Source organism: Centruroides sculpturatus, unplaced genomic scaffold (assembly GCF_000671375.1).
Source record: "Centruroides sculpturatus isolate CEXI.00-Female unplaced genomic scaffold, Cexi_2.0 scaffold944, whole genome shotgun sequence".
Taxonomy (NCBI): domain Eukaryota; kingdom Metazoa; phylum Arthropoda; class Arachnida; order Scorpiones; family Buthidae; genus Centruroides; species Centruroides sculpturatus.
In genome coordinates, this window is record NW_019385062.1 from 238,567 (window position 1) to 263,844 (window position 25,278).

General features: G+C 41.3%; 1 protein-coding gene across 2 annotated transcripts in view; it reads right to left on the bottom strand.

Annotated features, from left to right (window-relative positions):
• LOC111634114 (POU domain protein 2-like) overlaps positions 1-25,278 on the bottom strand; it is a 213,486-nt gene that overhangs the window by 101,692 nt on the left and 86,516 nt on the right. For both annotated transcript variants that reach the window (XM_023378806.1, XM_023378805.1), the window contains one exon: positions 14,240-14,297. In XM_023378806.1, the coding sequence (XP_023234574.1) occupies positions 14,240-14,291 (52 nt within the window). In that variant the 5' untranslated portion in view covers positions 14,292-14,297. The remainder of the gene's footprint in view (positions 1-14,239; positions 14,298-25,278) is intronic.

Sequence of the window (25,278 nt, forward strand, 5' to 3'; positions counted from 1 at the left end):
TTTTCCCTAAGAGATGACTTCGGGGGTTTCTTCTTCCGTCGGAAGGAAGTGCCTGGTAATTTCGCACACGGCGTCCGTAATGGGGTAGAGAATTAGCCAAGCGTTGCGCCACTTTTAACCGGTTGAAATACGATCGAAGCGGTGGGAAAACTCGTTAGTCGGGGTGCCGCCGGGGGGGGCGTTTCTTTGTCCGGGAGAAGTCGGTCCGTAAATTGTTAGCGGAAAATCGCATTACGAACTCGGGGCAGAGGCGGAAGTCTACGCGCCTCCTCCGCCGAGAATACAAATCTGGAAAAAATACACGGAACCCGTACATTCGATAGGATGGCCCGGAGGTGTCCCGAGTCGTTGGTATGGAGAAGGGAGAGCGGCGGGACCGGCGACTCCTGCCCGGGTTTAAACAAAACCCGTGCGAATAGTCGACCCGTGGCCGGATGGAGTTACATCCAATCGGAGGAACGACCGGGACGGAAGTACGTGGAGAGATACCTCGACCGATCGAAATGGGATTTTATGGTTTCTTGGTTAAAACTCGAATTTGTCTCTCGCCCGTTTGGGTTACTATAGGAATTTCCTAACGAGATCGGATCGTACCGGTAAGAGAATAAAAGGACGGAGGAGCATTTAAAATTTCTCCCCCCGCCGGTGGGATCTAGTTTTATGGGGGATAGAGGAGGAGACGGGGAAGCAGAGAGGGGAGGGACTCGACAAGGGGTTAAAGAGGGTGTTACGGAGCGCGAAAACAATTTCGACGCCACCGGAGCGTCCCGATAATAACGCCTCATTACTCTCCCCTTCCCCACCGCCCCGAGGTGGAGAGGGGTTGTCGTTTTATGGTTACGGAAGCCCCGGCGGGGAAGGATTGACCGACTAATTCGAAAGGCGGAGTTAATCGATGCGGTGGAGGGGGATTTTTTTTTAACGCCGTAAAACGTAAAGCCGAAAGGTGAAGGGTTGGGAGGTTAATGGCGGGCAATTGAGTCGAAAGTGGTCGACCGTCCCCATCTGTTCTCTGGGAAAAGAGGCGCAAGAGGGGTAGAGCACCCGCCGTTTCCCACGGCAGACGAGTTTTTTAAGATGGGTGGCGCGCGGGGCGCCACAACCATCGCCCGCTTGCTTTTTCTCGTCTAACTGGCGATTTTACGAGGTACGCGAACCAAGTTTGTGCCTTCTTTAAAAGAATTTACCCGGCACTTTCATTAATTTGTAATTTTCTAAGAGAAGCAAAGAATAAAACAGAAAAAGTGCCATTTTTAAGTATCTCCCCAGCGCCTAGGAAAACTTCGATAAGACGAGAAGGGTAAGACGGAAGGAGCTTTAAAGATATTAAATCTTAAAGTGGCGAATTTTTAATTCGGCAGTCGAAACAGAAAGGGATGAGGAAAAGAGGAAAACGGGCGAGTAATTGTGACCGACAGAAGAAGAAGGACGACAGTAATGACCAAAAGCTGCGGCGACAGAATGTCAATGACAGCAGACCAGGGTGCGTGTATGTGTGTGTGTCCGACTACGGGACGTGTAACTAATGACCGGGGGACAACCGGTATCTGGCAGGAGACAGTCTCATCAGCTCTTTAATAACTTCGATATCTCGGATATGTGTAGGGACAAAAATTGGCTACAATGGGTTCGGCCGACATGATTAACGTCCAGTGCCGGACACTGTAGCCGGCCGTGCCGGTTATCGGTTCTCCCCCTCCTCCCCAGACACAGCTGGACAAGATGGAGTCCGGCCAGCGGACAGACTGCACCGCGGGGGGGAGCCGGGAGAAATACTTCATGCCGAATTGCTTCCCTTCTGGTCCGGCCACTGGAAATACAGTAGCCGAAGAAAAATTAGGTTTCTCCGCCGTACTGATATCCCGACCGACCCGGGGGAGAGCGTCGGCACGTTCCCCCTCCCCACTAACCTCCGACCATTAGGACCGCGAGCTGGAAGTAATGGCGCGTACTTACGCGCGCGCCACCGATCACCCTCCTCTCGTCGTTAATCCCGCATCGGATTTTTAACCTGCTCTTTCCCTGATAATCTTAAGACGGGGTGGACGATAATTTTCGGACATTCGACGCCGCGAGGTGAAAAAATCACGGCGCATGCTCTCCGACCGGCCAAGGTATTGTGTTCGCAATCGATCCGAGTCAAAAATTTCGTCTCGAATTTCCTTCGGTCAAACCGTCGGCCTTGTCCTTCGCAAATTACACCAACGGCCAACGGTTCGTCTACCACCTCTTTACCCACCTTCGTCCCGCTTCGTTTCACCAAGAACGGAAAAAAAAACTCCCTTCCACGCCGTTCGCCGTCACAGAAACGGAAAATCCGTTAAGATAACTTTTCCTTCCAGAAAATTAAGAGTTAAAAATAAAAATCGCGCAATATCGGGAGTAATTTTAAAGAACCTCGATAAAGCAAAAGAGAGAGAGTAGAAGTCGGAAGAATTGCAATTGTCATCAAAAAAACTGCATTCGATCAAAAGGGGAGGAGGATACGAAAGTGGTTAAAAAAAAGGGGGATCGATGGCATCCAGATGCGTTTCTGTTACGGTTTTGGATTACCCCGATTAATCGAGTAATCAGTTTTCGTAATTCGAATCCGTGCTGGAGCCGGTCCTTATTCGCGTTTCGTTACGTTTTAACCGCGTCACACGTAGACGGAATGCCAACGAAATTTTCCGAATTTGAAAATTCTTCGAGTTTCTTCCAAGACAATATAGACCTGTCGAAACCTTACAGAGATTTATCGAATTTCTGGAAATCGAATGGATGACGCGTAGCCACGTCCAAATACCGAGTTTGATTTTTTATTCGCTCTTTCTGGAAAAAAATGTATTTCGCATGGGTTATCGAGTTTTTAAAGGTAAAAAACTTGACCAAATACATTCGAAGTGAAAGTTAAAAATTTTGCTTCCGTTTTAATTCTCTGCGTGTGTCGAGATAAACGAAAGATTGTAGAAGGAAGAGAATAAGTATCGACTTTAAAAAAAGGGCGAAACTATGCAAATTTGTGATCCAAACGAGGAGTAAAGACGGTCGTTTTGTCAAACTGTCGACACGGAGAATACCATTAAAATGACTAAGTCGGAGCAGAGAGATTATTCTATAAGGGAGGAAAGAAACGAAGACGGAAAGGGAGTGTTTGGCTCGCACCCCGAACAATGGGATGTCCATTAGTGAAGTGATTGCAACCCGTACATCTAATGTTTGTCCGACAGATAAGATTATAAAACTTTCTGTTTTCTGCTCTCCCCTATTAACGACCCGGTCCGGCGATAATACCTCGATGTTATCGACGATGCCCAATGACTAAGTAAACATTACCTCTCTAATTATATTTGGTGCACGACTGCTCCTTTTTCTCTCCAATCGTTTCGGGCCCGGCCGTCTCCGACGCGTATTTCGAACCTGCGACGCGTAGCGCGCGCGACTTTTTGGCTCCCTACCGACATCCAACGATCGAAATTTAATTGAAAAGAACGGGAAGTGAGCCTCTCTCCCGGAGGACGGTGTCGGGATTTATTAGTAAGTCTCTCGTTTCTCCACTCGTATTCTTATTCTGGCAGCGCGACCGACTAGAGGACGGGATAATTTAAGTCCAATGTATCTGTCAACAATGCGTGTTTCCGGCAAAGTTTTCTAGTCGCCAGAGATCGCCACTAGACTACGATAACGTCGAAGGAATGAAGAAGAAACCTATTATAATAGAAAGACGTGAAGAATCAATTATCTCTTTAACAGGGATTTTTGAAGGGAAAAATTCTACTTTCTCCCTTTCCTAGTTTAAAAGAACGGGATGTAGCGTAAACGCATTAAACCCTACATACACTAGATATTTGGAGGTCGGACAGCCAGTAAGACAAGTCGGAAGGGAATTGTATTTTCCTAATTCCGCGTTAGGCATTTTAAATAGATCAAATTGGGATTCGGTGGACGGGAAGCGAGGGCAGGAAGCCGTAAGTAAGAGAGTAAAGGCAAATCGGATTTAAAGATTCAGGTAAATTCCGAGTGCGCGGAGGGAAGAGATTCGATTAGTGCATGAGGGTGGAAAATTGCGTAAGAAAGGAAGAGCGAGAGAGAAAGAGGCGAGAAAGGTTCCGGGACGGAGGCAGAGGGGCTTGTAGCTCGGCCGCAAGAAATGGACGAGCCCGTAATAAAGGCCGTGTCCAATAACGGCCACGACAAGGCGTCTCGCGGCCGGGCGACACGGCCCCGCGGATCGAAGGCTTCCCTTGTTTCCAATTTAATAACGCCATGCTCCGTCGAACCTTCCCGACCGGACCCACGCTCGCATCTCTCCTCTTTAAACGTCATTTTTCATATATAAAAAAAATCCCGACGCGTTCGATTACCGACGCGTCGTTCGAAGCGTGGGGCGCGCGTCAAAGCTTTTAACGCTCCATCTAATTTCCACTTTTCGTCCCCTCCCCGCTTGCAGCTTGACGCGCATTTATCTCCCCGGCGGGACATTTGCAAAAATTTGCAACTTTTTCTATCCTCTCCGTCCTCTTCGCTCTACCGAATCGTCGGGAAAGAAAACATTATTCGAATTAAAATCGACGAGACGAAATGAAAGAACGGATGATGTCGACCGCTGGATCGTCTCCAACCGCCGCAACAGATGCAATTAAAACTACAAATTTCCTATTTTTCTACCGAGAATTCGCACTTACTTTCGAATCGAATACTATTATCTTAATTCCTTTCTACCCTTTCCTTTCATTCACGTCCAATCTTACAGAAGCTAACGAGATAACTTATCGAAGTATGATAACTTTTCGAGTAAGAAAACAATATTCCTATGTTGACGGCGGAACTAACACAAACATTACCCTGAAACGGACTCGCCGACTGTAATTTTCTAATTACGAGTGGACATTTTCCACGATTACGAGCCCGCAATGTTTATCTTCGGTGTTGAATTTAGGGCCTCCCTACGTCTTCGGTCGCGCTTGGCGCACTCCATTTAATATTTAAGAGTAGCGGTTATTTATCACGCGACGAATTTGGACACGTCACGACGGCGGGGGAAGAGCCACCCGTCGGGAGACGGAGGTTAAACGGCGACATTCAGATTACATCAATTCTCGTTAGGAAACGAGTCGGGCCACCGAGAGTGACAGCTCGCGACGACTTCCGCTCCGCCGGAAGAACCTGCCAGACCTTAACTTCACACCCGAGTGGCGCGCGGCTATACGTCGTCGCTCGTAAACCGGTATCGATCATTATCTTTTTAAGCTCCTTTCCTCCTCCGGCGCATCCCTTCGTGGGAATCTCGGAAAGCGCGCGCTAATGGCGGGTGGGACCAGTCTCCATACCTCTAAATTATCCCCTAAACTGAAGCGCAGACACGAATCAGTTACTAATCGAATAATTGCGTAATATTTTATAATGTTACGACTGTAACTTCGTGTAAAACAGTTGCAAGGAAGAAGCTACAACGCGAGAATGTTATCCCGTCGTAATTCGAGTCGACGGAAAAAATCCAGGTTCGACACTCCACAAAACAGAACGATGTTTTCCAATTCCAAAAATTTATATTGCAGTTAGAAAACTAAATGGATTTAGTACGACTCGAAGAAAGAATTTGCATACGAAACGGCGATAGTCGAAGAAAATCATTTCGGAGAAAGTGGAGGCCATAAAGAGGTTTATTTGAATTGAAAGACACGGTGGAAGATCAGAAGGGAGAAGGCAATAAGACGAGTGCTTACACATCAACCAATCCAAACAGCCGCGGGTTCCGAAGCAATCCGGTAACATTTGCCGCATCTGGGTGGCCAGACATCTGTTGATTGTCACCGGGTCGACCGAGCCAAGGCAATATCGTCGACACCTTCGCACCCGAACTTCCCCTATTCAAATAAAAAATAATTACGCGCCACTCGGCCGGGATTTGTCGCCGACGACGGATTAAAAAGCCAAGAAGATGAAGAAGGAAAAAAAAAAAGGAGACGAAACGACCGAAGGTCCCTTTTTTTCGGGAAAAAAGAAGAATAAGGCGAGGAGCCAACGTCGTAGATAAATCATAATGTTTAAGCGAGAAAATTGCCCTTCCATTCACTAAACTAACAACGCGAAAAGCGTTACGGCAGAAGGAGCTAAAGATGATGCATGGGTGCTAGAGATGACGGTAAGAAGAAAATTTTCTGGCCGTCGGAGGCAGATTGTACTCGGAGAGGTTAAAAAGACGGAATGAAAAGTTGCAGGTCGGCAATCGAGACGGGCCATCTACACGGGATTGTTGGAAGCCGCGTTAATCCATCAGAGGGTGTGAGGAGGGAAGAAGAGCGGAGACGAGCCGGTCGGTGGCGTGGAGATGGATGGCCGGACGAGGCGCCGGCATGCGCGACTCTTTTTAAACATCCACCTGGACAAACAGAGACAAAGTCTGCTCCGGCCAGATAGTCCTAATGCCCGCAACCTAATCCTTTACACAAACCGGGCGGAGATTAGGGCCGACGGAAGCGGTAATAAATTACGTGCTCCAACCTCGTTTCGACCCGCTAATACTTCTGGCTTCGGTCCACCGGAGGTCCTCCTTTCGCCATTTAGGCCGATGGCCCACCCCTCCACCCGCATCCCGCTTCGGATTTCGGACCGGAAAGATCCTCCAGTGAAGAGAATTCTCCGCCCGTCGGAGGGGACCCGAGTTCGAAGGGGTGGATGCTAAAACCGAAAACGAGATACGTCGTCCAAAGAAAATCGCCCGACGAAAGCGAGCTCGTTTCTCGCTCTTTTTCTCCCCTCGCGACTCTCCATTTTTATCGCGGTCTGAAAGTAAATTACTTCGACAGAGAAGACAATTCGAAAATTTCCATGCAGCAAATGTCTATTGGAAATAAAATGCAAATGGACCGTGGGAAATCGGAAGATATTCGTAATTTTTAATGATGTTTTCGGAATAACAGTCGAACGGCGACGACCATCACTTGACTAGGGGTGGATAACCCCAACACGTGATTTTTCGCGCCGATGACCGTTATCGATCCTGACGACGACTGGAAGTCCGAATTTATCCGTCCTCCCCTCGTGCGTCGCCAATCTATCGTTCGGTCCATGCAAATTCCAAATTACAAGGTCAAAGCGGAATTTGTGCGACGCGAGCCGGGAGAGGCGACGAGCGACACAATTCGATATAATTCTCGTCAGTTTAACGAGAGCGACTTAATTCGATCCGTTCGTACGCAGAAAATAAAAGACAGATTAAGAATAACGATTATAAGGAAATCTGTAAAAATTTCCGAGCGATGCGACTGGAGGAGTGCGCGACGCCGTCGCGTGACGTTTCTTGCTTTAAATTGTTTATTTCGTGGATTTCTTCCGTTTCCCATTTTATACAAAAGACGAACCATTTTTTCAATCGGAACGAAACAGGAAAGGGTTATTCTATCCACGAAGATAAGAGAGAGAAGAGGAAAGAAGGAAGCGGGTCGGCGCCGAGAACTTTTAATTTGGAGGAGTTAGCGTAGCGGAAAATTCCGGGACAGAGAAAACAATTAAAATTCGGGAAGAAGCCAATTACTTTCTGCAGTTTTGATTATCCGCGGGGTGGGAAATCCGGGGAAGACGGATCGATAGCGAGACATTAACCCAGTTCCCGTCATTAGTCTAATGTTTTTCTATTCGGAAACACAAATCTACGAACTCGCCACCCGGACCGATCGATGCGCCACTCTCCGACTAAATTAATTTCCAACAAAAATAAAGACGTTTCTCGCCGTCCCGTTCGCCTCTCCTCGCTTCTTTCCTCCTTGGAATCGCGGTCTTCTCCAACTCGCTCGTCCGGCGACTTTTTAAAATTTTTCTTACGCTTCTGGGATGGAGAACGAGATCCGCTGACCGGCGTTTTGACAAATTAATACGACTCGGTACGAGACGTATTACGATTCCCGCGCCGTACGACGTCTTCGATCGATAGATAAATTGGGGAAGAAGTGGCGCCGTATTCTACTTTCTAACGCCCAGTGATACTTCCGTTGCGATTTTTAGGACGCGTGCGACCCCTCACCAATTTACCTACGACTTTAAAAAGGAACCAGTGTAATTACCGAGTCGACTTATCCCCGGAGAAAGTAATAGACAGTATATTTTGTGGAACACGGAGAGACGATCCACTAATTTAGAAACGAACCGACGATTTTTGGAGCGCGAAGCGAAAGCTGGGGGTCGAGACGACCAACGAGAGAAGGGACGGAGAACGTCCGGTCGCCTATAGACGCTTTCGACATTCCTATCTGGCGGCATTCGTCCGCCAATCGGGATAAGAGCGCGACGCGGCGCGACATCGGAAGGCGCAAAAATCGCCCCGTATGCGTTACCCGGAAGAGCGAGCCAAGATGTGGACGGCTGCGAAAGCGGGCTTACTCGGGACCGTAAAGTACGAATAGGAAACGTCGGCAGCATTTTAGAAAGTGGAGAGAAGGAAAATCGGACGGTGCGTTAGTCATGCATGAAAACGGCTGGGCCGGACATTACCGCGCTCGGATACCGGCTGTTTTTCTCCCCGGGCTTTCGACCAAGTCTACCTCTCATGAAATTTAACGGGCGGAGGGGGGAACGTCGACGGCCGAATATCTTTACTTGCACCTCTCTCTCTCTCTCTCCCCGCCACCGCCGGCTGTTTACTCCGGCGGAGCGTGGCCACCGCTCTCCCACTTCTCTATCAGACCGTCCATCAGGTAAGCTGCGATATGACAGGACACTTTGTCGTCGGCGTCTCTCTAACGAGAACCAGACAGAGATGAGATCTGGATCATTTGTCACCCGACGAAACACCGACCTTATCGCAAACTTCACCGAAATTACCGCCGCCTAGGCGGATGTACCGAAATTTTCGGTCCTCCCGGGACAGATTTGATCCGTCGTCCAAACTTTCCAAACGGCGACGCGATCTCTTCCTCGGATATCCGACGCGCTCGGCGTCGACGTCTCCGTCCGGCCGCGACGGTGACGTCGTCGACCACCCTCCTTTCGAAGGTCGAGTCGGTGTCGATCGCCGTCCGTCATCGTAAGCGGGCGCTTGTCACCGACGAACAGGGGAGACTAATAATTAAACGACGTCGGGAAGAGAATCGACGGTTTCTTATTTGAAGAAAATTCTCTTTGTTTGGAGCGTGCCAACTGAGAGTGCGCCAGCCGTCGCGTCCGCGGAGTGCGTCGATGCGCGTCGAGGACGTCGTAATTAGAAGAGGGACGAGAAAAATGGCCAAGAGTTTTTAGTTTTAGGACGCGTATGACTGGGTTCGTCTCCGGAGGGTAAAAAATCGATGAAAGAAGTAATCTAGAAATAAATCATAATCTTCCGGCGATTTTCGTCCGCCTAGGAGAAAGAAGACATCCCGCCGGACATTATAAAAACGATTTTAACGAGAAGAAGCCGGCAAGGTATGCTAAATGGCCGAGTTAAAAGAGGGACGGGGCGATGAGTCATCGATAGCGTATCGATCGGAGGGGATAGAGAATCGGTCGCCGATCCGACGCACGCCCTCCACACACACATACAGAGGATCCGTCTCGGTTATCGACAGAAACACCAAACGAGCCAGCCTCTTCCGCATCGTCTCCCCGTCTAACTAACTTCTTTTCCCTCCCCCGGCACTCGACGCTTTCTTAATCGCCAGAAAAGAAAATAATCCGCTGTCCCGGCTCCCGTCCGACCGGGCCCACGCCCGGGTGCTTATTAAAAACGCTCGGATGCCAGGCGATCCACGTGCAATCATATTTCTCCGGGATGAACTAATCGCACGGAAAGCTGGATGCGGGTCCGGACAACTTCCACCTGGAGAACACGCTTCGCTAGAGCAGAAAGGGATGAAGACCTCATTCGTACGGAAACGGGTCGACTCCCCCGTCCCTTCCCTCCCGGCTACGGGCAGTGACCGAATCCAGTCGTTACAAACGTGCCGTAAATGGCGCTTCGCCGTCCGATCGAGGTGCCAAGAGGGAAAGCCTACTTTAAAAATCGAGTATGGTGTCTAAGTAAATCGAGAGAAGAAACGTAATTAAATTCGAGCGTAATTTAAAGAGGAGAGAAGTCTGTCAGGCCAGAGACTGCGATTATTCAGTAGCAACGTGGCTGCAGACGATTCCGACCTCGGGGCCGGCAGAGCGACCAGAAATCGGAATTGCGAAGAGCGGGACGGGCCAGAAGCGGTCTTATCTTCTAAGGAAAATCCTGCCCGTCACGTGACCGGACGGGAAGGTAGGGAGGCGAGATAGCGCCGGCGACTCCCGCCAATCAATAAGCCCGGTGGCCATGGCAACGGACGACATTGTTCATGCAAATCCAGGCGGTCGACTCGAGTCGCAACGGTGGGGTTAAAAGATTTCCACCAGTCAGCGTTCGAGCGGCCACTCCCCTGGTTGGCTAGACGCCAAACGGGGTGGGTAGGAGGACGACAAATCCCGTGGCTCGGCCTGGCTTTTTTCCCCTTTCTTTCGCTTCCTCCCACTCCTCTTCTCTCCTTTACTCCGCCACTTTGTTTTTAAAGTGGCGGAGGTGGGCGGAGACGTCGCGTCCAATGGCGGCGCGATGCGCACCGGCCTCATTATAAATTACGTTTCGGGCCGGCAATAAAAGGTTACGGAGGAAGGAACGGGCCGGCTGCCGGCCCGGCGACCACCGCGCGCCCGACGGGGAGTTAATCGCCCGCCTCCCCTTCCTTTAATGACCGCGTACCGGGACCTTGACCAATGGACTTAGTTGCCATGGCGACAGGCGCCGGATGTCATTTCGATGCACAAAACACATCCGGGACCCGGCGAATAAATCCTAAAATCTGCAGGCGCGCGTGGCGGGTTCCTTTTCAAGGACGCCCAACTACACCTGAAAGCGGACGATCGATCCGGCCCTCCCGATACAATAGAATCCAGTTAGTTCTCGCTCTCCCCCCGGCAAATCTGGTCACCTTAAAGTCGGCCATCTTGCTTTATTCTCTCCCGCCGTCCACTGTCCACCGACCGATAAATAAAACGCCATCTTTTTCTCTCCCGTCTTCCCTCCCACTTTTATTATTTTATTTTTCTCTGCCGTTCCTTTCACAATGGAAAATTTGTGCGCCCCCGCCGCTCTAAACCTCATTATCAAACTAGAAACGCTGTGACGTCAAATGTATTAAGTAAAGAACGTTTTCGAAGGAGAGAGAAACGAAAATTTCCAAAGAAGGCAATGGACGAACCAAAGTTTGTGACAGAAAAATTAATAAAGACTCGAGAGATTTTTAATTAAATCCGGCAGAAGGAGAGGAGAGAATGAAAAGACGTTCTTCCTTTTCTTTTATATCCAACGACTCATTCTATAAAGTGGAAATTGAGGAACTAAAGTGCACCATTTCTTTTACCCGCTTCCAAGAATCTGTCCTTAGAAATATTTTGATAACTAATCGAAGTTATTAATAAAGCGTCCAACCAGATACTTTATTAATAATTATCAGAAAATTAAGGACGAAAATAATTTCTAGAAGTGTTTGGTACTTAAAAGAATAAATTTAAAAAAATAAATTAAATGAGGCGAGATTAAAACATCTTGTGGTCCGGGCAGAGAGCAAAATAGGAATAACGAAGATACGCACGAGATAAGCGACGATTAAGAGACAAAAAGACGATAACCGCATTGTCTGGCGCAACCACAGCCAGTAGTTTTTGATAGATGATGGTAATTGTCAACCTCTGACAAGTAGAGTTCCGGTCTAGAAAACAGGTTACAGGTAGGAAAGCGTTAAAAATACGCGACCGGGGACGAGTCCAAACGGTAACAATCGACCGACTGTTTAAAGATGTTATCTGAAAATTGACATCGGTAATGATCCTGTTCGGTCTGTTAACTAATGGGTTAGAAGATGAGATAAAAATTAGCTTTATATTTAAGTCTTTATTTCTCTTTAGACCGGCGACTGGAGAAATAAAGTCTTTTCTGTTTACTCGCGCCTCCGGAAGCTTAATTCGGACGCCTCGCTTCTTCGATAAGAAGTGAAGAACGGACACTTCAATACAGTGACCGGCATGCAAATGTCATACGGGGTGGAAGGACGAAAGGGATGAAATTCGGATGCGCCAGACGGGGCGCCAATTTCGGCACCCTCCCCACAACGTCCGGTCGAATCGAAAAATGCTTTTAATTACAGATGGTAGGTGATTTGACCAATCGATGGAAGATTCTTACGCGATTTTTTTTTTCCTTCCTCCTCTTCTCGGTCGGTCGGATACGAGACATCGAGTAATGGTTTATTACGAGATTTCGGAAAACCTCGTCCTTAATCCTTCGGCAGCCTGTCGGATTTATTCTGGATTCAGAGGGTGGCTATAAAAAAACCCCACCCTGCTAGAATTTAATAATCGCGCGACGACGTTTCCACCGACCTCGGGTCAATGGGGACGTTTTTATAGTATCCGATAATGTCGCTACTTTCCTCGTTTAAAAAGTCGTCCGCGCTTACGTCAATATATATATATATAATTTATTATTTTGTCGTCATTTTTTTTAAACTCTGGTATAGAGACAATGCCGAAAGGATACGCAATTAATATAAAATGATCGGTTTGCAGCCGTTCTCCTTCTGTCCCTAGAGTTATTAAAAGGCAGTTGGACGCAGACAGTTTACTAACGATGTAATTATATGGGTCTGGGAGACGGCAGAGAAGAACGACAAATTGGCCCCCATAATGCAGTTCGGGGTGTTGGTACCCGAGGCCAGGATGTCTACAGAGTAAGGTAAATCGGGTGGCAGACTTTTCTGACAGTTGACGGTAAGCTGAAAGGAGAGATCACGCTGCAGGCAAGGTAGACTAGTGTCGTAAGGAGGTCGCTGTGACAGGCACGTCGCCAGGAGGAGGAGGGGGATGCTTTTCTAAGTACGAGATGCTGTAGCGGCGTCCGATATTTCGTTTATATCCACCTCGCCTAATTCTATATGTCCAGGATGTGACACGGACAGAATTGTCGGTAGAAAATCGACCAAATAAATTTTATCGTCGAATCACCACATAAAATGAAGAGAGTAACGCAAAGTCACCAAAAAGAATAAAATTTGGCCCGTCGACTATTTTTTTTTTGTTTTTTATTTTTTAAAAGGGGTTGCTATCCGAGTAGATAGATAAACTCGAAATATTTGCCGGGTTTTTCCACCCGGGCCAAAGAACGAATTTTAATAAAAAATACAGTTATAAATCTATATAATTGAATAAGGTAGATAAGGAAAAAAAGCTTCCGGAAGAAATTACTTTTTAATTTTTTAGCGTGCGGCGGGAAGAAGAAGCGAATTTAAATGGGTGGTCATCCGGAGGTCGGTCGGTCGGAGTAAACTTAGACTAGAAGGCGGTGTTGACAGACCGGAGAGAAACCTATTCAATAATACAGTTTTCCATTATATGCCGGTTTTCAACATTTTTCATTTCCTTGATTCCATCTATGCGTGTGTTTACATCCAAACACCCAAGGGATCAAGGTACATCGAAACGATGATCTGACCGGAGGCTTGTCATCTGACTTGCTGAAGTCGGTGGCGAGATGGATCTCGCTAGAATGACAAACAATCTTTTCACTTGACCCCGAGCCTGATTTCAGTATCTTCGGTATCATCAAATTTCTACGAGTAGCTTCGGGGCGTGACTCGATGGGAACGCGCGCCGCTTCGGCTTCCGTCCCCCTAAAAAAGCAACCGCAATCTGATTTTCAGACTCTCTTCTCCCTCCCAGCTAGGTAAATTAAGCTTATGACATTTTTCCGCGACCAGTCCGACAAGGAGCCCAAATCGATGTCCAATTACTTCTTTCTAAACACAAAAACCATTCCTTATCACTCGAACTTCTTTACTCGAACCGCAATATAATAATAATAATAATAATAATAAATTGCCAGTACAGGAGTAAATAAATACCAGAAACTAATTTACGTACGTACGTAATCTCCAAATTCTTTATTATTTCGTCCGCGGAAACGATAAATTAATGTAAAAATCTTGCATAAATTATAAATTACAAAAGTAAACCGCGCGTATCGATCCGAAATGTTTAACACGAAGCGAGTAATAGCAGTTAATACATTGATTACAGTATTAGGAACCTTCCGAATTTTCTAGCTTTGGAGATTTTTTTTTTTCGAACAATCACTTATATGTTTATTTTTCTACAGACACATTTATCATCATCCTTGCAGAAAGTTCGGACGGTTCGATAGCTGGGAATATTTTCCCGGCTACCACGTCATGCAAAGGGAAGGGCGTGGGAACAGTACACGTGATTATCTTACCCGTTCCTTGGCGACGGAGATCCAAAGGGCTGGACGGTGGGACGGCATGCATGCTTACCTGAAATACAGAAACACATTATCAGCAAAGAATGCACTTATTCCTCTTGTCGTTAAGCCATCAAAATATAAATAATTTAACGAGACGGCAATTCGATTAGTAAGAAGTAAGATGTTACGAATCTCCGTAACGTTTATCTTCCAACCCGAATTCTTCACGTCATTTTCTGAAAAATTAATACTTCCCCTTAACCTTCTCGCATCATTATTTCCACTTCTTTACTCGGATTTTAATAATTCTCACCGTATTATAACTAACCGACGTCTAGAGAGTGAATTCGAATAAGAAAGAGAGCGAGATGCGGCATCGGTGGCGAAAAGTAGCCATTAACGGAGGATAATTCCCTTCGATCCAGATTAACAATGGGTATAGGTAGCTTAATATATTGACACAATTCGCGGATTTTCTGACCCGTCCTAACGGGAGCATATGGATGAGAATGCGATATCCTACGATCGAAACCATTCTCTCATCTCGCAGCCACTTCACCCAAACATGTTTAGATATTATTACATTATTTCTCCCCCCGGAATTATGTAAGACGTTTCCAGTTACACCGTTGCCAGAAGGCGAACGTAATTAAAATATATCCTGCGACGGGTCGTTATTTTAAGACTACAGCAAATGCCCGGTGAAGTGAATTATGTTACTGCAGAGTAATTCTCTTCTTAAATCATTTCATTCCGGTAGTGATTACCGGAATATAAACTGTCTATCAGCATCTTTCCGGCCGTACATTCCACTCGGCGTGTCCAACTCTCACAAAATACACCCAAAAAATTGTTCCTACGATTACGCATTCTTACAATTTCCGTACATTATGACTGTAATCGGAATAAAATTGCTAATTTTTTTTCTTCGTTTTAGCAGCGCATAAAAAGATTTCCTGTTTTCTACACCGAAAAACCGATTAATCTTGCCATTCTCTGGTTGCCTTTCCTAAATTTAGAATATGGAACTCGTTTATGAAGATCTTCAATATGTAACCGACATAAATTATTCCAAAGACAAACAAATAACAATGAGTGCAACAACCTGACGGTTTCACAAAACAAATTTTAAATTGACTACATTTATATATCATTGTGTATTGACTGGGTTGTTGCTCCCCTTAATATAACTAATCTGTAACCTAATCTTAAATTGGAGTAATTTCTGTTTATCAGATGAATTCTATGCTACATATAAATAACGCGTACGAATTTGGCATAAATGATTGATGCAATTAGTGTCATCTATCCAATTGTATAAAGACAAAAGTCGACTAAAATCGGAGTAGGGTGTGAGGGATGCACGCCGTTAAAATGCACGAATCTTATCGAATTCGATTATAATGGTTAACAATGGGTTAAGATTCTCAGAACGTATCCTTGGAGATGGAGGATAAAAGTTGCATTAATGGCACAGGTGGGTCATTTGGTGGACGTAGCAAACAGGAAGATGTCATCAGTCATGTTCGGTTGAGTGGATTTCCATACAGATTCGCGATTGAATCGTCTCAGATCTTCATCGCGGAAAGAAAAACTCGAAACTGCGTGACGTGTTACGTTGCTTAACCAATCCGATCGTAACTTCTTTCCTGTTTCGTGGACGTGTTCGGTCATGCGTCGAATATTTAAGGTTCAGATCGTGTGTCCGGCATGCCGAACGATTTTTACCTCGTAACATCGTAATTCATGAAGTTTACACGATATTACCGATGGCGCCGATTAAAAATTTGTAAACGCATGCCTTTACATCTAAAATCCTTTTACAATCAAACATTATCGACACGTTACTATACAAATTAGCTACACGAATTCGTCACGTCTTGAATACTGATTACACGTACTGTACGCCACTAGATTGGTTACGACCGTATCTGTCTCGTGTAACCTATTCACAAACGTGTATCCTTGCGTGTTTCTAAACGACTTATATTCTAATAAACGTGTACCGTGCATTACCGATATCGCATTAAAACTTCATTTGTATCCCTACCATTTCCTGCAAGAATATCCCTTTATGTTTTCCAGTTTAATTCAGCGATGGCGAATAAACAAAAGTTTCCTTCAAGTCGAACGAATAAAAATAAAAATCCATTATTTATTTTATTTTTAAAAATATTTCCTAAAATGTGAAAATTAATGGCGGGCATTAAGGTTCGTAACGGATAAAACCAATGGCAGTAAAATTCGTCATCAGTAAAGTCAGACTTTTGTTTATTGTCCTGGCCAAAACGCTGATTTATACGACTTTCAAGACAATGAATAGTGTAATTTTTATATTCGTTTTATTCATATTTTAAAGAAGCGATCTTATCTCATTTCCACTCGGATAAATAGCTTTGTAGGAGTTTCCTTTCATTTTACTCTATAAAAAATCTGTGATTAACGTAATATACACGAAGTACAGTACATTACTGAATTACAATAATTTATGTAAGTTAAAAAGAATTTTTAAATCGGATTTGAATATAATGCTGTGAAGGAAGGTATGTGACGATTCAAAATAAAAACAGCAACCTTCTGTAAACATGTACTGTACATACACTACATGAAGTATAAATTAATTTATGCCTGTATTATAAAATACAATAAAAACGAGTGAAGTAAATTTCCTTTTCTATAATAAAAACTACGAAGAGATATGATAAGATATTTTTCTTTCTCCAGAATAATTTGAAATAGAAAAAAAAAAGACTTTCCATCCGAACCTGTGCCAATTAAATATTCGTGTTAGCCTCATTCTATATAAATGTTTCGTACTGTGTTGCAGTTACACTCGAATACGAATCATTTTTAATATTAATTACGGTTATTTTTTAAGATTAATTATCGTAAAGACAGGTGCTCGAGATGGTTGTTTGATTATCATCGGTAACATTTTCCCATTTATCATTATTAAAATGCACGAAAAAAAATTTAATTAATTATATTTGAGAAATCTAAAATTTTAATTGGCCACAATTAAAAACCATTGGAAAAATCAACCTTAAATATTTTTAATTGATTTATCCAACGTAACATTTAAGGATCTTGCCGAAAAAGATATTTTTAACGAGGATAACTACGTGTTGCGGTTAATGCCCATTAAATGATGTCTAATTTAATATGGAATTATGCATTGTGTTTTACATTTTGTCTTTTTCTTTTTATTAATTTGCGTCTATGGGATGACATCGAATTAAATTAATATTTCATAAACTGTTTGAGAGATTCGATGGAAGAATCGTGCTCGGCATTCTTAATGCACCTATAATAGTTTCGCTGCAATTAATTTCAAAGGAAAAAAAGTATTGCCCCCAACGTTCACAGTATCAAAACTTTACCATGTACTAACGACACCGAAAATAAAATCGTTATGTTAATCAGAGAAAATAAAAGAGTATATATATAATCATATTTTCCTCCCCAGTTTATAACTTAATCTAAATTTATAAATCATAAAATTTGGAAGACTCGACAATATTTAATCCTGTTCTAAATATGACAAAATTTTTTATAATTTAGAGTAGCGATTAGGTATAAATTGCAAATTTAATTGTTTTTTCCCCCCCAAAAAAACACGTTACAGAATTATGGGCCGATAAAATATGTATACCGTTTATCAGCCCATAACCATGGGCTCCGCAGAGGGACAAACACGGGGTACTTACCCCCTAAAATAGAATAAATAATTCCATAAATTATAATCGTAAAAGCGATTAATATATGTAACCTTTCCACAGTGTGGACTGATAAAACATACACATCATTTCTAAACAATGAAATCCAAATTAAATAACTAAATGAAAACGTTATAAGATAAATCAGACTGATTAAAATTTATAAATATTGTAATAAAATAAAAGAATTTTTAATACAGAATAAACAGTTGTAAAATAAGAAACACATACTTCACAAGAAAAAAAAAAATAACCAGAAACATAACATTTACTGTAGCTGAAGATTCAGTTACTCGAATTACATTAATATAGATAAGTTACATAATTGCAAATAATATGAAAAACAGAGCGTGAAATAAATTCACTGCATAAGACCATGTAATACAACGAATTAGGTTACAAATATATAATTATATTTTTGGGTGGAACATGTAAATTTTGAAAAAAAAATTTCCGACAAATTACAAAAGTGACGAATGCAACGGCCATTTCTAAACAAGGTTTAAACTGTGTAATAATTAGCAGTTAAGTCGAAATATCGATGTATGGACTTCACACTCGGATGACCAACCGAAAGTGTAGATAAGTAACTGCANGTATATAATATGAAATTTAAGTAATTATCTACCTCAAAAAAGCTGGTAACGTTCTTGCTGGACTTTCTCGGCATTCTTTATTTGTTTTCGTTCCTAATAATTGCTACCATTACCTTTAAGTTTTCAGATTGGTTCGGGAGATATTAAGGAGGTGGGGCCATATCTCTCGAACCAATTGTCCGATTTTCTTGAATATTTCTAGAAACATTTCCACCTATTACACGAACCTCCCTGCAAAATTTCAGAAATTTTCGACAAAAGGCACAGGAATTATTAAGCTTCAAAAAAGATAAAAAAAATTGTGCCCCCATAAAACACACACATTAACCAACATCCATACATACGAGACCATGTAATACAACGAATTAGGTTACAAATATATAATTATATTTTTGAAAAAAAAATTTCCGACAAATTACAAAAGTGACGAATGCAACGGCCATTTCTAAACAAGGTTTAAACTGTGTAATAATTAGCAGTTAAGTCGAAATATCGATGTATGGACTTCACACTCGGATGACCAACCGAAAGTGTAGATAAGTAACTGCAACCATTCGGAACGAAATTCGTATGCTCTGACACCGCTTCCGGTCAATCGCAGGGGCAGATCATTTCTTTTTTTTTTTTTTTCGTACTTTACCGAGAATATTGTAAGAAAATCTATGGATTTTCTTTTTTAAATATGGAAGATCATTAGCGCCCGAATTCCTAGCATTGTAAATTATAATTAAATAAATTAAAATGAAAAATTATCAATGGTTGCAAATGAAGACGAGATATAGAAAGAACGTTGGAGGAGAATGCGGGATGGAAAACGATGCTTGGGAACAAATCGGACACGTCTCTACAGACCAGAGAAGAGCTTTTACCGCTTCTAAGTGGTAATATCTGGTCGGCCGGAGTGCCCACTCCATACGCCACTGTCCTACTTTTTCTGGTCATTAAGCTGCACCACGCCAGCTGACTGAGTGCAAATTAGAAGACGATTGATTCGTCGCTTCGTTCGTTTCAGGTATAATCAAGGCACCACGTCTATATAACTAAGAAGACTTATATCTCGAACCATTAACTTTTCAGTCTTTTTTTTCTAGTTTACCGAGTGTTTCTTCCACTAACTTTTATAGAAAAGATAAAAGCCGAAACTATATATAATAAACACGGTCTCGTCGCGACCTCAGATTGAGATCTTTAGGGGGAAAACGGAGCAATTTGAATATTTGCACAAGTATCAAAATTAAGAAACGGCAAAAGCATTGGTTTGGAAGACGGTAAAAACAAAATGTTTTATGGAATGAGATATTACAAAACGAAGGAACTTTCAATAATTTGATAACAGGAGTTTAGGCTATTTTTTCAATTTTGTTATAGAAATAGATATATAGACATAGATGGAAATGTTTGCTTTCACTTCAATCTTTAAATTGATACAAGCTAAGACTATACTTTCCGATCAATAACATTTGTTTTGACCTCGCTGCCCTTCAACCTTAATCAAATATTGATTATAAGTTGTGCCGATCCCCGCACTAAAAAATACCATTAAAATTTAAATCAATTTTCTTAAATGATTTAAAATCGGAAAGAAAAATATCGGATTACTTTATTTTAGAAACAGTTTGTAATTTTGATTGTGGCCGACGAATGTTTATTTATTTCCTATTTTTATTTTTATTTTGATAGTACGGCAATTACATTCCATATCTTAAAATTTGCTGAGAAAATCTAAAAATAAGTAGACCTTATCTATCGTATCATTAAAATAAACGAATGCATATGTAACTAACCAACTCTATTGTTCGTTTAAATACATAATAATAGTGTTAAAATGATTGTAATGTCCGTCTTGAATAATACATAATATTCTAGATCAATAGTTAAGCTAAAAATATTCAAGTATTATTCTAGGTTACGTAGTTCTCTAGTATCTTATTAAATTCACATAATGTCGTGTACTTGTATATACGAGTGTGTGTGTCCTATACAGTGGACACTCGATATAGTGAATTCTCAAAAGATTAGGTTGAAGCATTCGGTATACCAATAGTTCCCTATGAATATAAACTAAAAAAAAGTACCAACAGAATTCACTATTTCGAGTGATCATTTCCACTGCAAATGCTGGAATTTGTAATAAGAAAGCATCAGCGTGCATCCGTGTTTCTTAATTTAAATAGCATTAGGATCTCTTTGAAAAGAAAAAAAAATTCAAATTTATTCTTTAAATTTATCGAGTGTCCTAAAAAAACAAATTTATTTCGTTGTGTAATTTAAATTACGTAAACATTTCATATGCTTTCCTTTAAAACGAAATAAAAAAACAATAAAATTTATTTATAGAACTTTGGCAAACCAGGATAGGATTAGATCTGTATATAATATGAAATTTAAGTAATTATCTACCTCAAAAAAGCTGGTAACGTTCTTGCTGGACTTTCTCGGCATTCTTTATTTGTTTTCGTTCCTAATAATTGCTACCATTACCTTTAAGTTTTCAGATTGGTTCGGGAGATATTAAGGAGGTGGGGCCATATCTCTCGAACCAATTGTCCGATTTTCTTGAATATTTCTAGAAACATTTCCACCTATTACACGAACCTCCCTGCAAAATTTCAGAAATTTTCGACAAAAGGCACAGGAATTATTAAGCTTCAAAAAAGATAAAAAAAATTGTGCCCCCATAAAACACACACATTAACCAACATCCATACATACGAGAGAAACCCCCAATTTTTGTTTGCATTTCTAGAAGTTTCAATTATCCCGAATCCAAAAATGTAAAAATTTTGAGGGGTTATTTTTTGACGGATCGCCATACTTTCCCAGTTACATAACAGCCGGGTAAGTAAAAATTGATATTAAATTCAACTGTGGATTAAATGGTTCGATACTCGTTAATAGTATAAAATGAGTTTATTTTCTCATTTACCATAAAAAATATATTTTACTTTTTAAAGACTTCGAGATGCAATGCATTGTTATAGCAATAAACACGAGATAATCCGGTAGAATGGATGTAACAGATGAATGATGCATAGGCGGACAGTAAAAAAAGTTAAAATACACGTAAGAACCTGACAGGTGACAAAATAAATAGATCCCGGTATTTTATATACACGTGACATTTTACGAATTTCTCTAAATATATAAATATCACCATTCAAAAATTAATAGAATGGCGATAAAGATCCGAAACGAATGCACAAAAAACAAGATTTGAATTCGTTTTCCTCGACCTAAACTATACAGAAAAAAGTCTTCTGTACTTTTGGCAAAAGCAGTTTAAAAAGCGATAAAGCACGAAGAAAATCAACAATGCAATCTTATCTCAGAAAATAAACTGTTAGATTTCGGAAACGCCTTTTCCTACTCGCGAAATCTCTCGTTTCGTTTTATCGCCCGAGATAATTTTATAATTAGTAAAGAAACCATTGGTTTTATCAATAGGAAAGCGGTAATTAATCTCTTCGATCTATTTAGCATAATAAATAAAATGGCGCGCTTTTGTCCCCGGAGGAAACACGATTAATTAACCATGTTTAATTCATGCGTATCCATTGTTTCTTTTACGAAGAGGCGCTAAAGCCGAACGTGTCGATGTCCTTAACTAAGCGATTAATCGACGAGACAATCGCCACAGTCCATTCAACTACGCGCTTCTCTCACTTTACGTGTCTGCGTGACGTCACCACAATCACGGAAACGTCAATGTCTATCGCGAGAAGGGGGAAAAAAAGCGGTCCAGTCTGACAACGTGATGAAGCGTAATCCATCATCTACAACATTCCTGACAATAACCACACCCCTATAACCTGCCCACCGTTTACTTCGCGTTACGACTAAGTTAATTATACATACCGGAACTCCCTCACACCCCTAAGATTTATCCGTCGTCCCTCGGACATGCGACCTTTGCCTCTTCTAGAGTAACTTTCCGGCCCCTTCTTTCTAGCTAGCATCGTCCATTCCGATTTAATGAAGCCATAAACGTCCTCCGACAGAAGGAATACGGTCGCGGTCGCCACTTTCTTCATAATTTAATAACGGCACTAAAATTGATACGAACGACGCGACGAGGTAGAGACTCGAAGACGGACTCTATCATTAAAATGGCAATTCGAATTACCATGCCACAACGAAAATTAAAATCTTACACTAAAAAAAAAAACTAAACTTGTGCCGTGTCTCTACTTGGGGAGGTTGGTTCCGAGATGAAAAATATCAACAATGGTAGAAGATATAAATCATCTTTATGCTCGAAGACGGTTAATGAGCAGACTAGTTAATAAGGCATCCCCGGGCACGCAAACCCCACCGGATAATTACGGTGTCGTGCATATCCACGGGCCAGGTGACTGCTCGATTGCCGCCAATTAATATCCGACTCCGTGATGTTTCCGGTTCTATCGTGACACGTCCCTATAACTGGTGACTACACCGTGACAAATGTCCATTGGGCCGTGCACATCTCGACATCTAATATTTATTCAACGTCGCTTATTTTGAAGACTAGATATGTAAGAAAATTAGGATATAATAAAAAAGTTAATTTTCTGGTTACGGGTGAGAAACCAGCTGGAGAAAGAGGAAAAAAAAGAACAGCGCATTAAATGCAAATTAATAGGAAGTCGGGTAATATAACGTGATAATTCCGAAAATAAATAAATAAATAAATAAATTGGACACGAGATAAATCGGGCAGCCGTATTTAATTACCGAAGAGACAATGCATTTCTCAGTCTAATCTGTAAAACAAATGCTACCCCTGTGTGACGTATAAAGACCAGGATGATGATACTTCCTGTAATATTTAAGGATTACAAAAGAGTGGGGAGACTTCTCTATGCTAATTTTCACTTAAATAGTCAATTTAATTGTAAATATATTTAAAAATCTTTTGTGTGTTTCTGTCCCGGAATGGAGATGGCCATTAAAAACGAATTTTTTTTCTTCCTGGACGGAGAATGAGGAAATATCGCCGTAAACGGGCCAATTACTGGAGTAATAACATAACCGGAGACTTAACGATTACTTAATAAACGATTATCGAAAAGATGTTGAAGTCGAAAAATACTTATTAGATAATTTTTGGTTAATTAGGCTACATAAATAATTGACCTATTTAAGATATAACGATACAAGGCTGGGCCTCCGAGAAGATAAAAAATAAAAAATAGGACGTTAACCGAAATTTTTATAGAGTTTACGTTAGAAGGAAAGATTTTTCGTTTCATAGGAGGGTAGTCGCTTATTACGTAGAAGTTCTCGTGTGGGATGCATTCTAAGTCGTGAAGGATGTGGCGAAGGCATGCCATATTTTCATCACCGTCGACAATAAATGGAAATGTCTAATTTTGTCATTAATTTCAGCCAGACGTCGAGATAGATGGATGGTCCTCTTCAAATTTTTTCCTCTTCTATCCGGGTGCTTATTTTTATAAGATCTGCCCAATTTCTGAAAAATGATGGTTTCCCAATTAAGCCTATCGTAAAGTATATGAAATTCATTTTGAGACGTCGATCGCTATTTTTGAATTTTATATATATAATCGACGAGATGTGATGGACTTTTACTCCAGAAATTTTTTTCTTAAATGAAAGTAAAACCATTTTAATCGTGGAATCTCTTCTATCTCTAGCCTCAAATATAATTATGGAGAAACTCTAGAAATTCTTCAACTGGATGAGATATTTTTGGACAATGAAAATTCATAAACATTCGAAAGAAAATTAAGAATTTTAAATTTAATATTGCGTTAATATACGATATTAAAACTCGATAATTTGAGATAAAATATTCATTTTTGAAATTAATAATTAAAACGTAAATGAGAATAAACTTTTTACACCTCGAGGAGTCGGTTAAAATGCCAAATTCACAAGAGTTCAATTAGAAATAAACTTTTAATATATTTTATAAATTTATAACAGAGTAAAGAGAATATTGCACTATTTAAATTATATATATTAAAATAAAAATATAACAAATTGATACTATAACTGTAAAGCTCCATACCAAAACTAGTTACGTCCATTTTAGTAATTTTTCAGGAGACCCAAAAAATCTGTGGGGCTCGGGTGGGGCTTTAAACTTCTTGTCATTGTAATCGTTAAGACTTTTTCTCGGAAGCAATAGCCTATAATACAACTATTGCATTAATAAACACATAAAATTGCACCAAAACAACAAAATGCAATGTAATTTTGGATAATGAATGCAGAAAATTTATTTTAATCTTGTTAAAATTTTACATGACGTTCGAATATTTCATAAAATACATGGCAAAGAATAATTTTCAAATTTCTTCGTAAATTTCAATTTTCATTAAAATTCTTGATTTAAAAAGGAATATATTCAATGTCGTGTCTAAATAATTCATTTTTATACGATTTTTTAATTAATTTTACTAGTTACCATTAATCATATCTTTAAAATCGACGATTTTCTTTTCAATTCATATCTTAATAACGAAAAAAATCACTCGAGAAAACAGGAATATATGGAATTCTTTAGGAATTTTTGTCCACAGAATGAGATTTACATTCTCGGGATATATTGAAATTATGCAAAACTATTCTAAACATTAAAAAAAAAAAAATGCTTATAGTACTTCCTATTAAAAATATTTAACTTTATTTTTCTATTAAAATGTTAAATATATGTTAATTTTACACAATTAATAGCTTAAATTTATAGGCCTATAAGATGAAATAAATAGCTTTATTTAACATCTTGAACTTT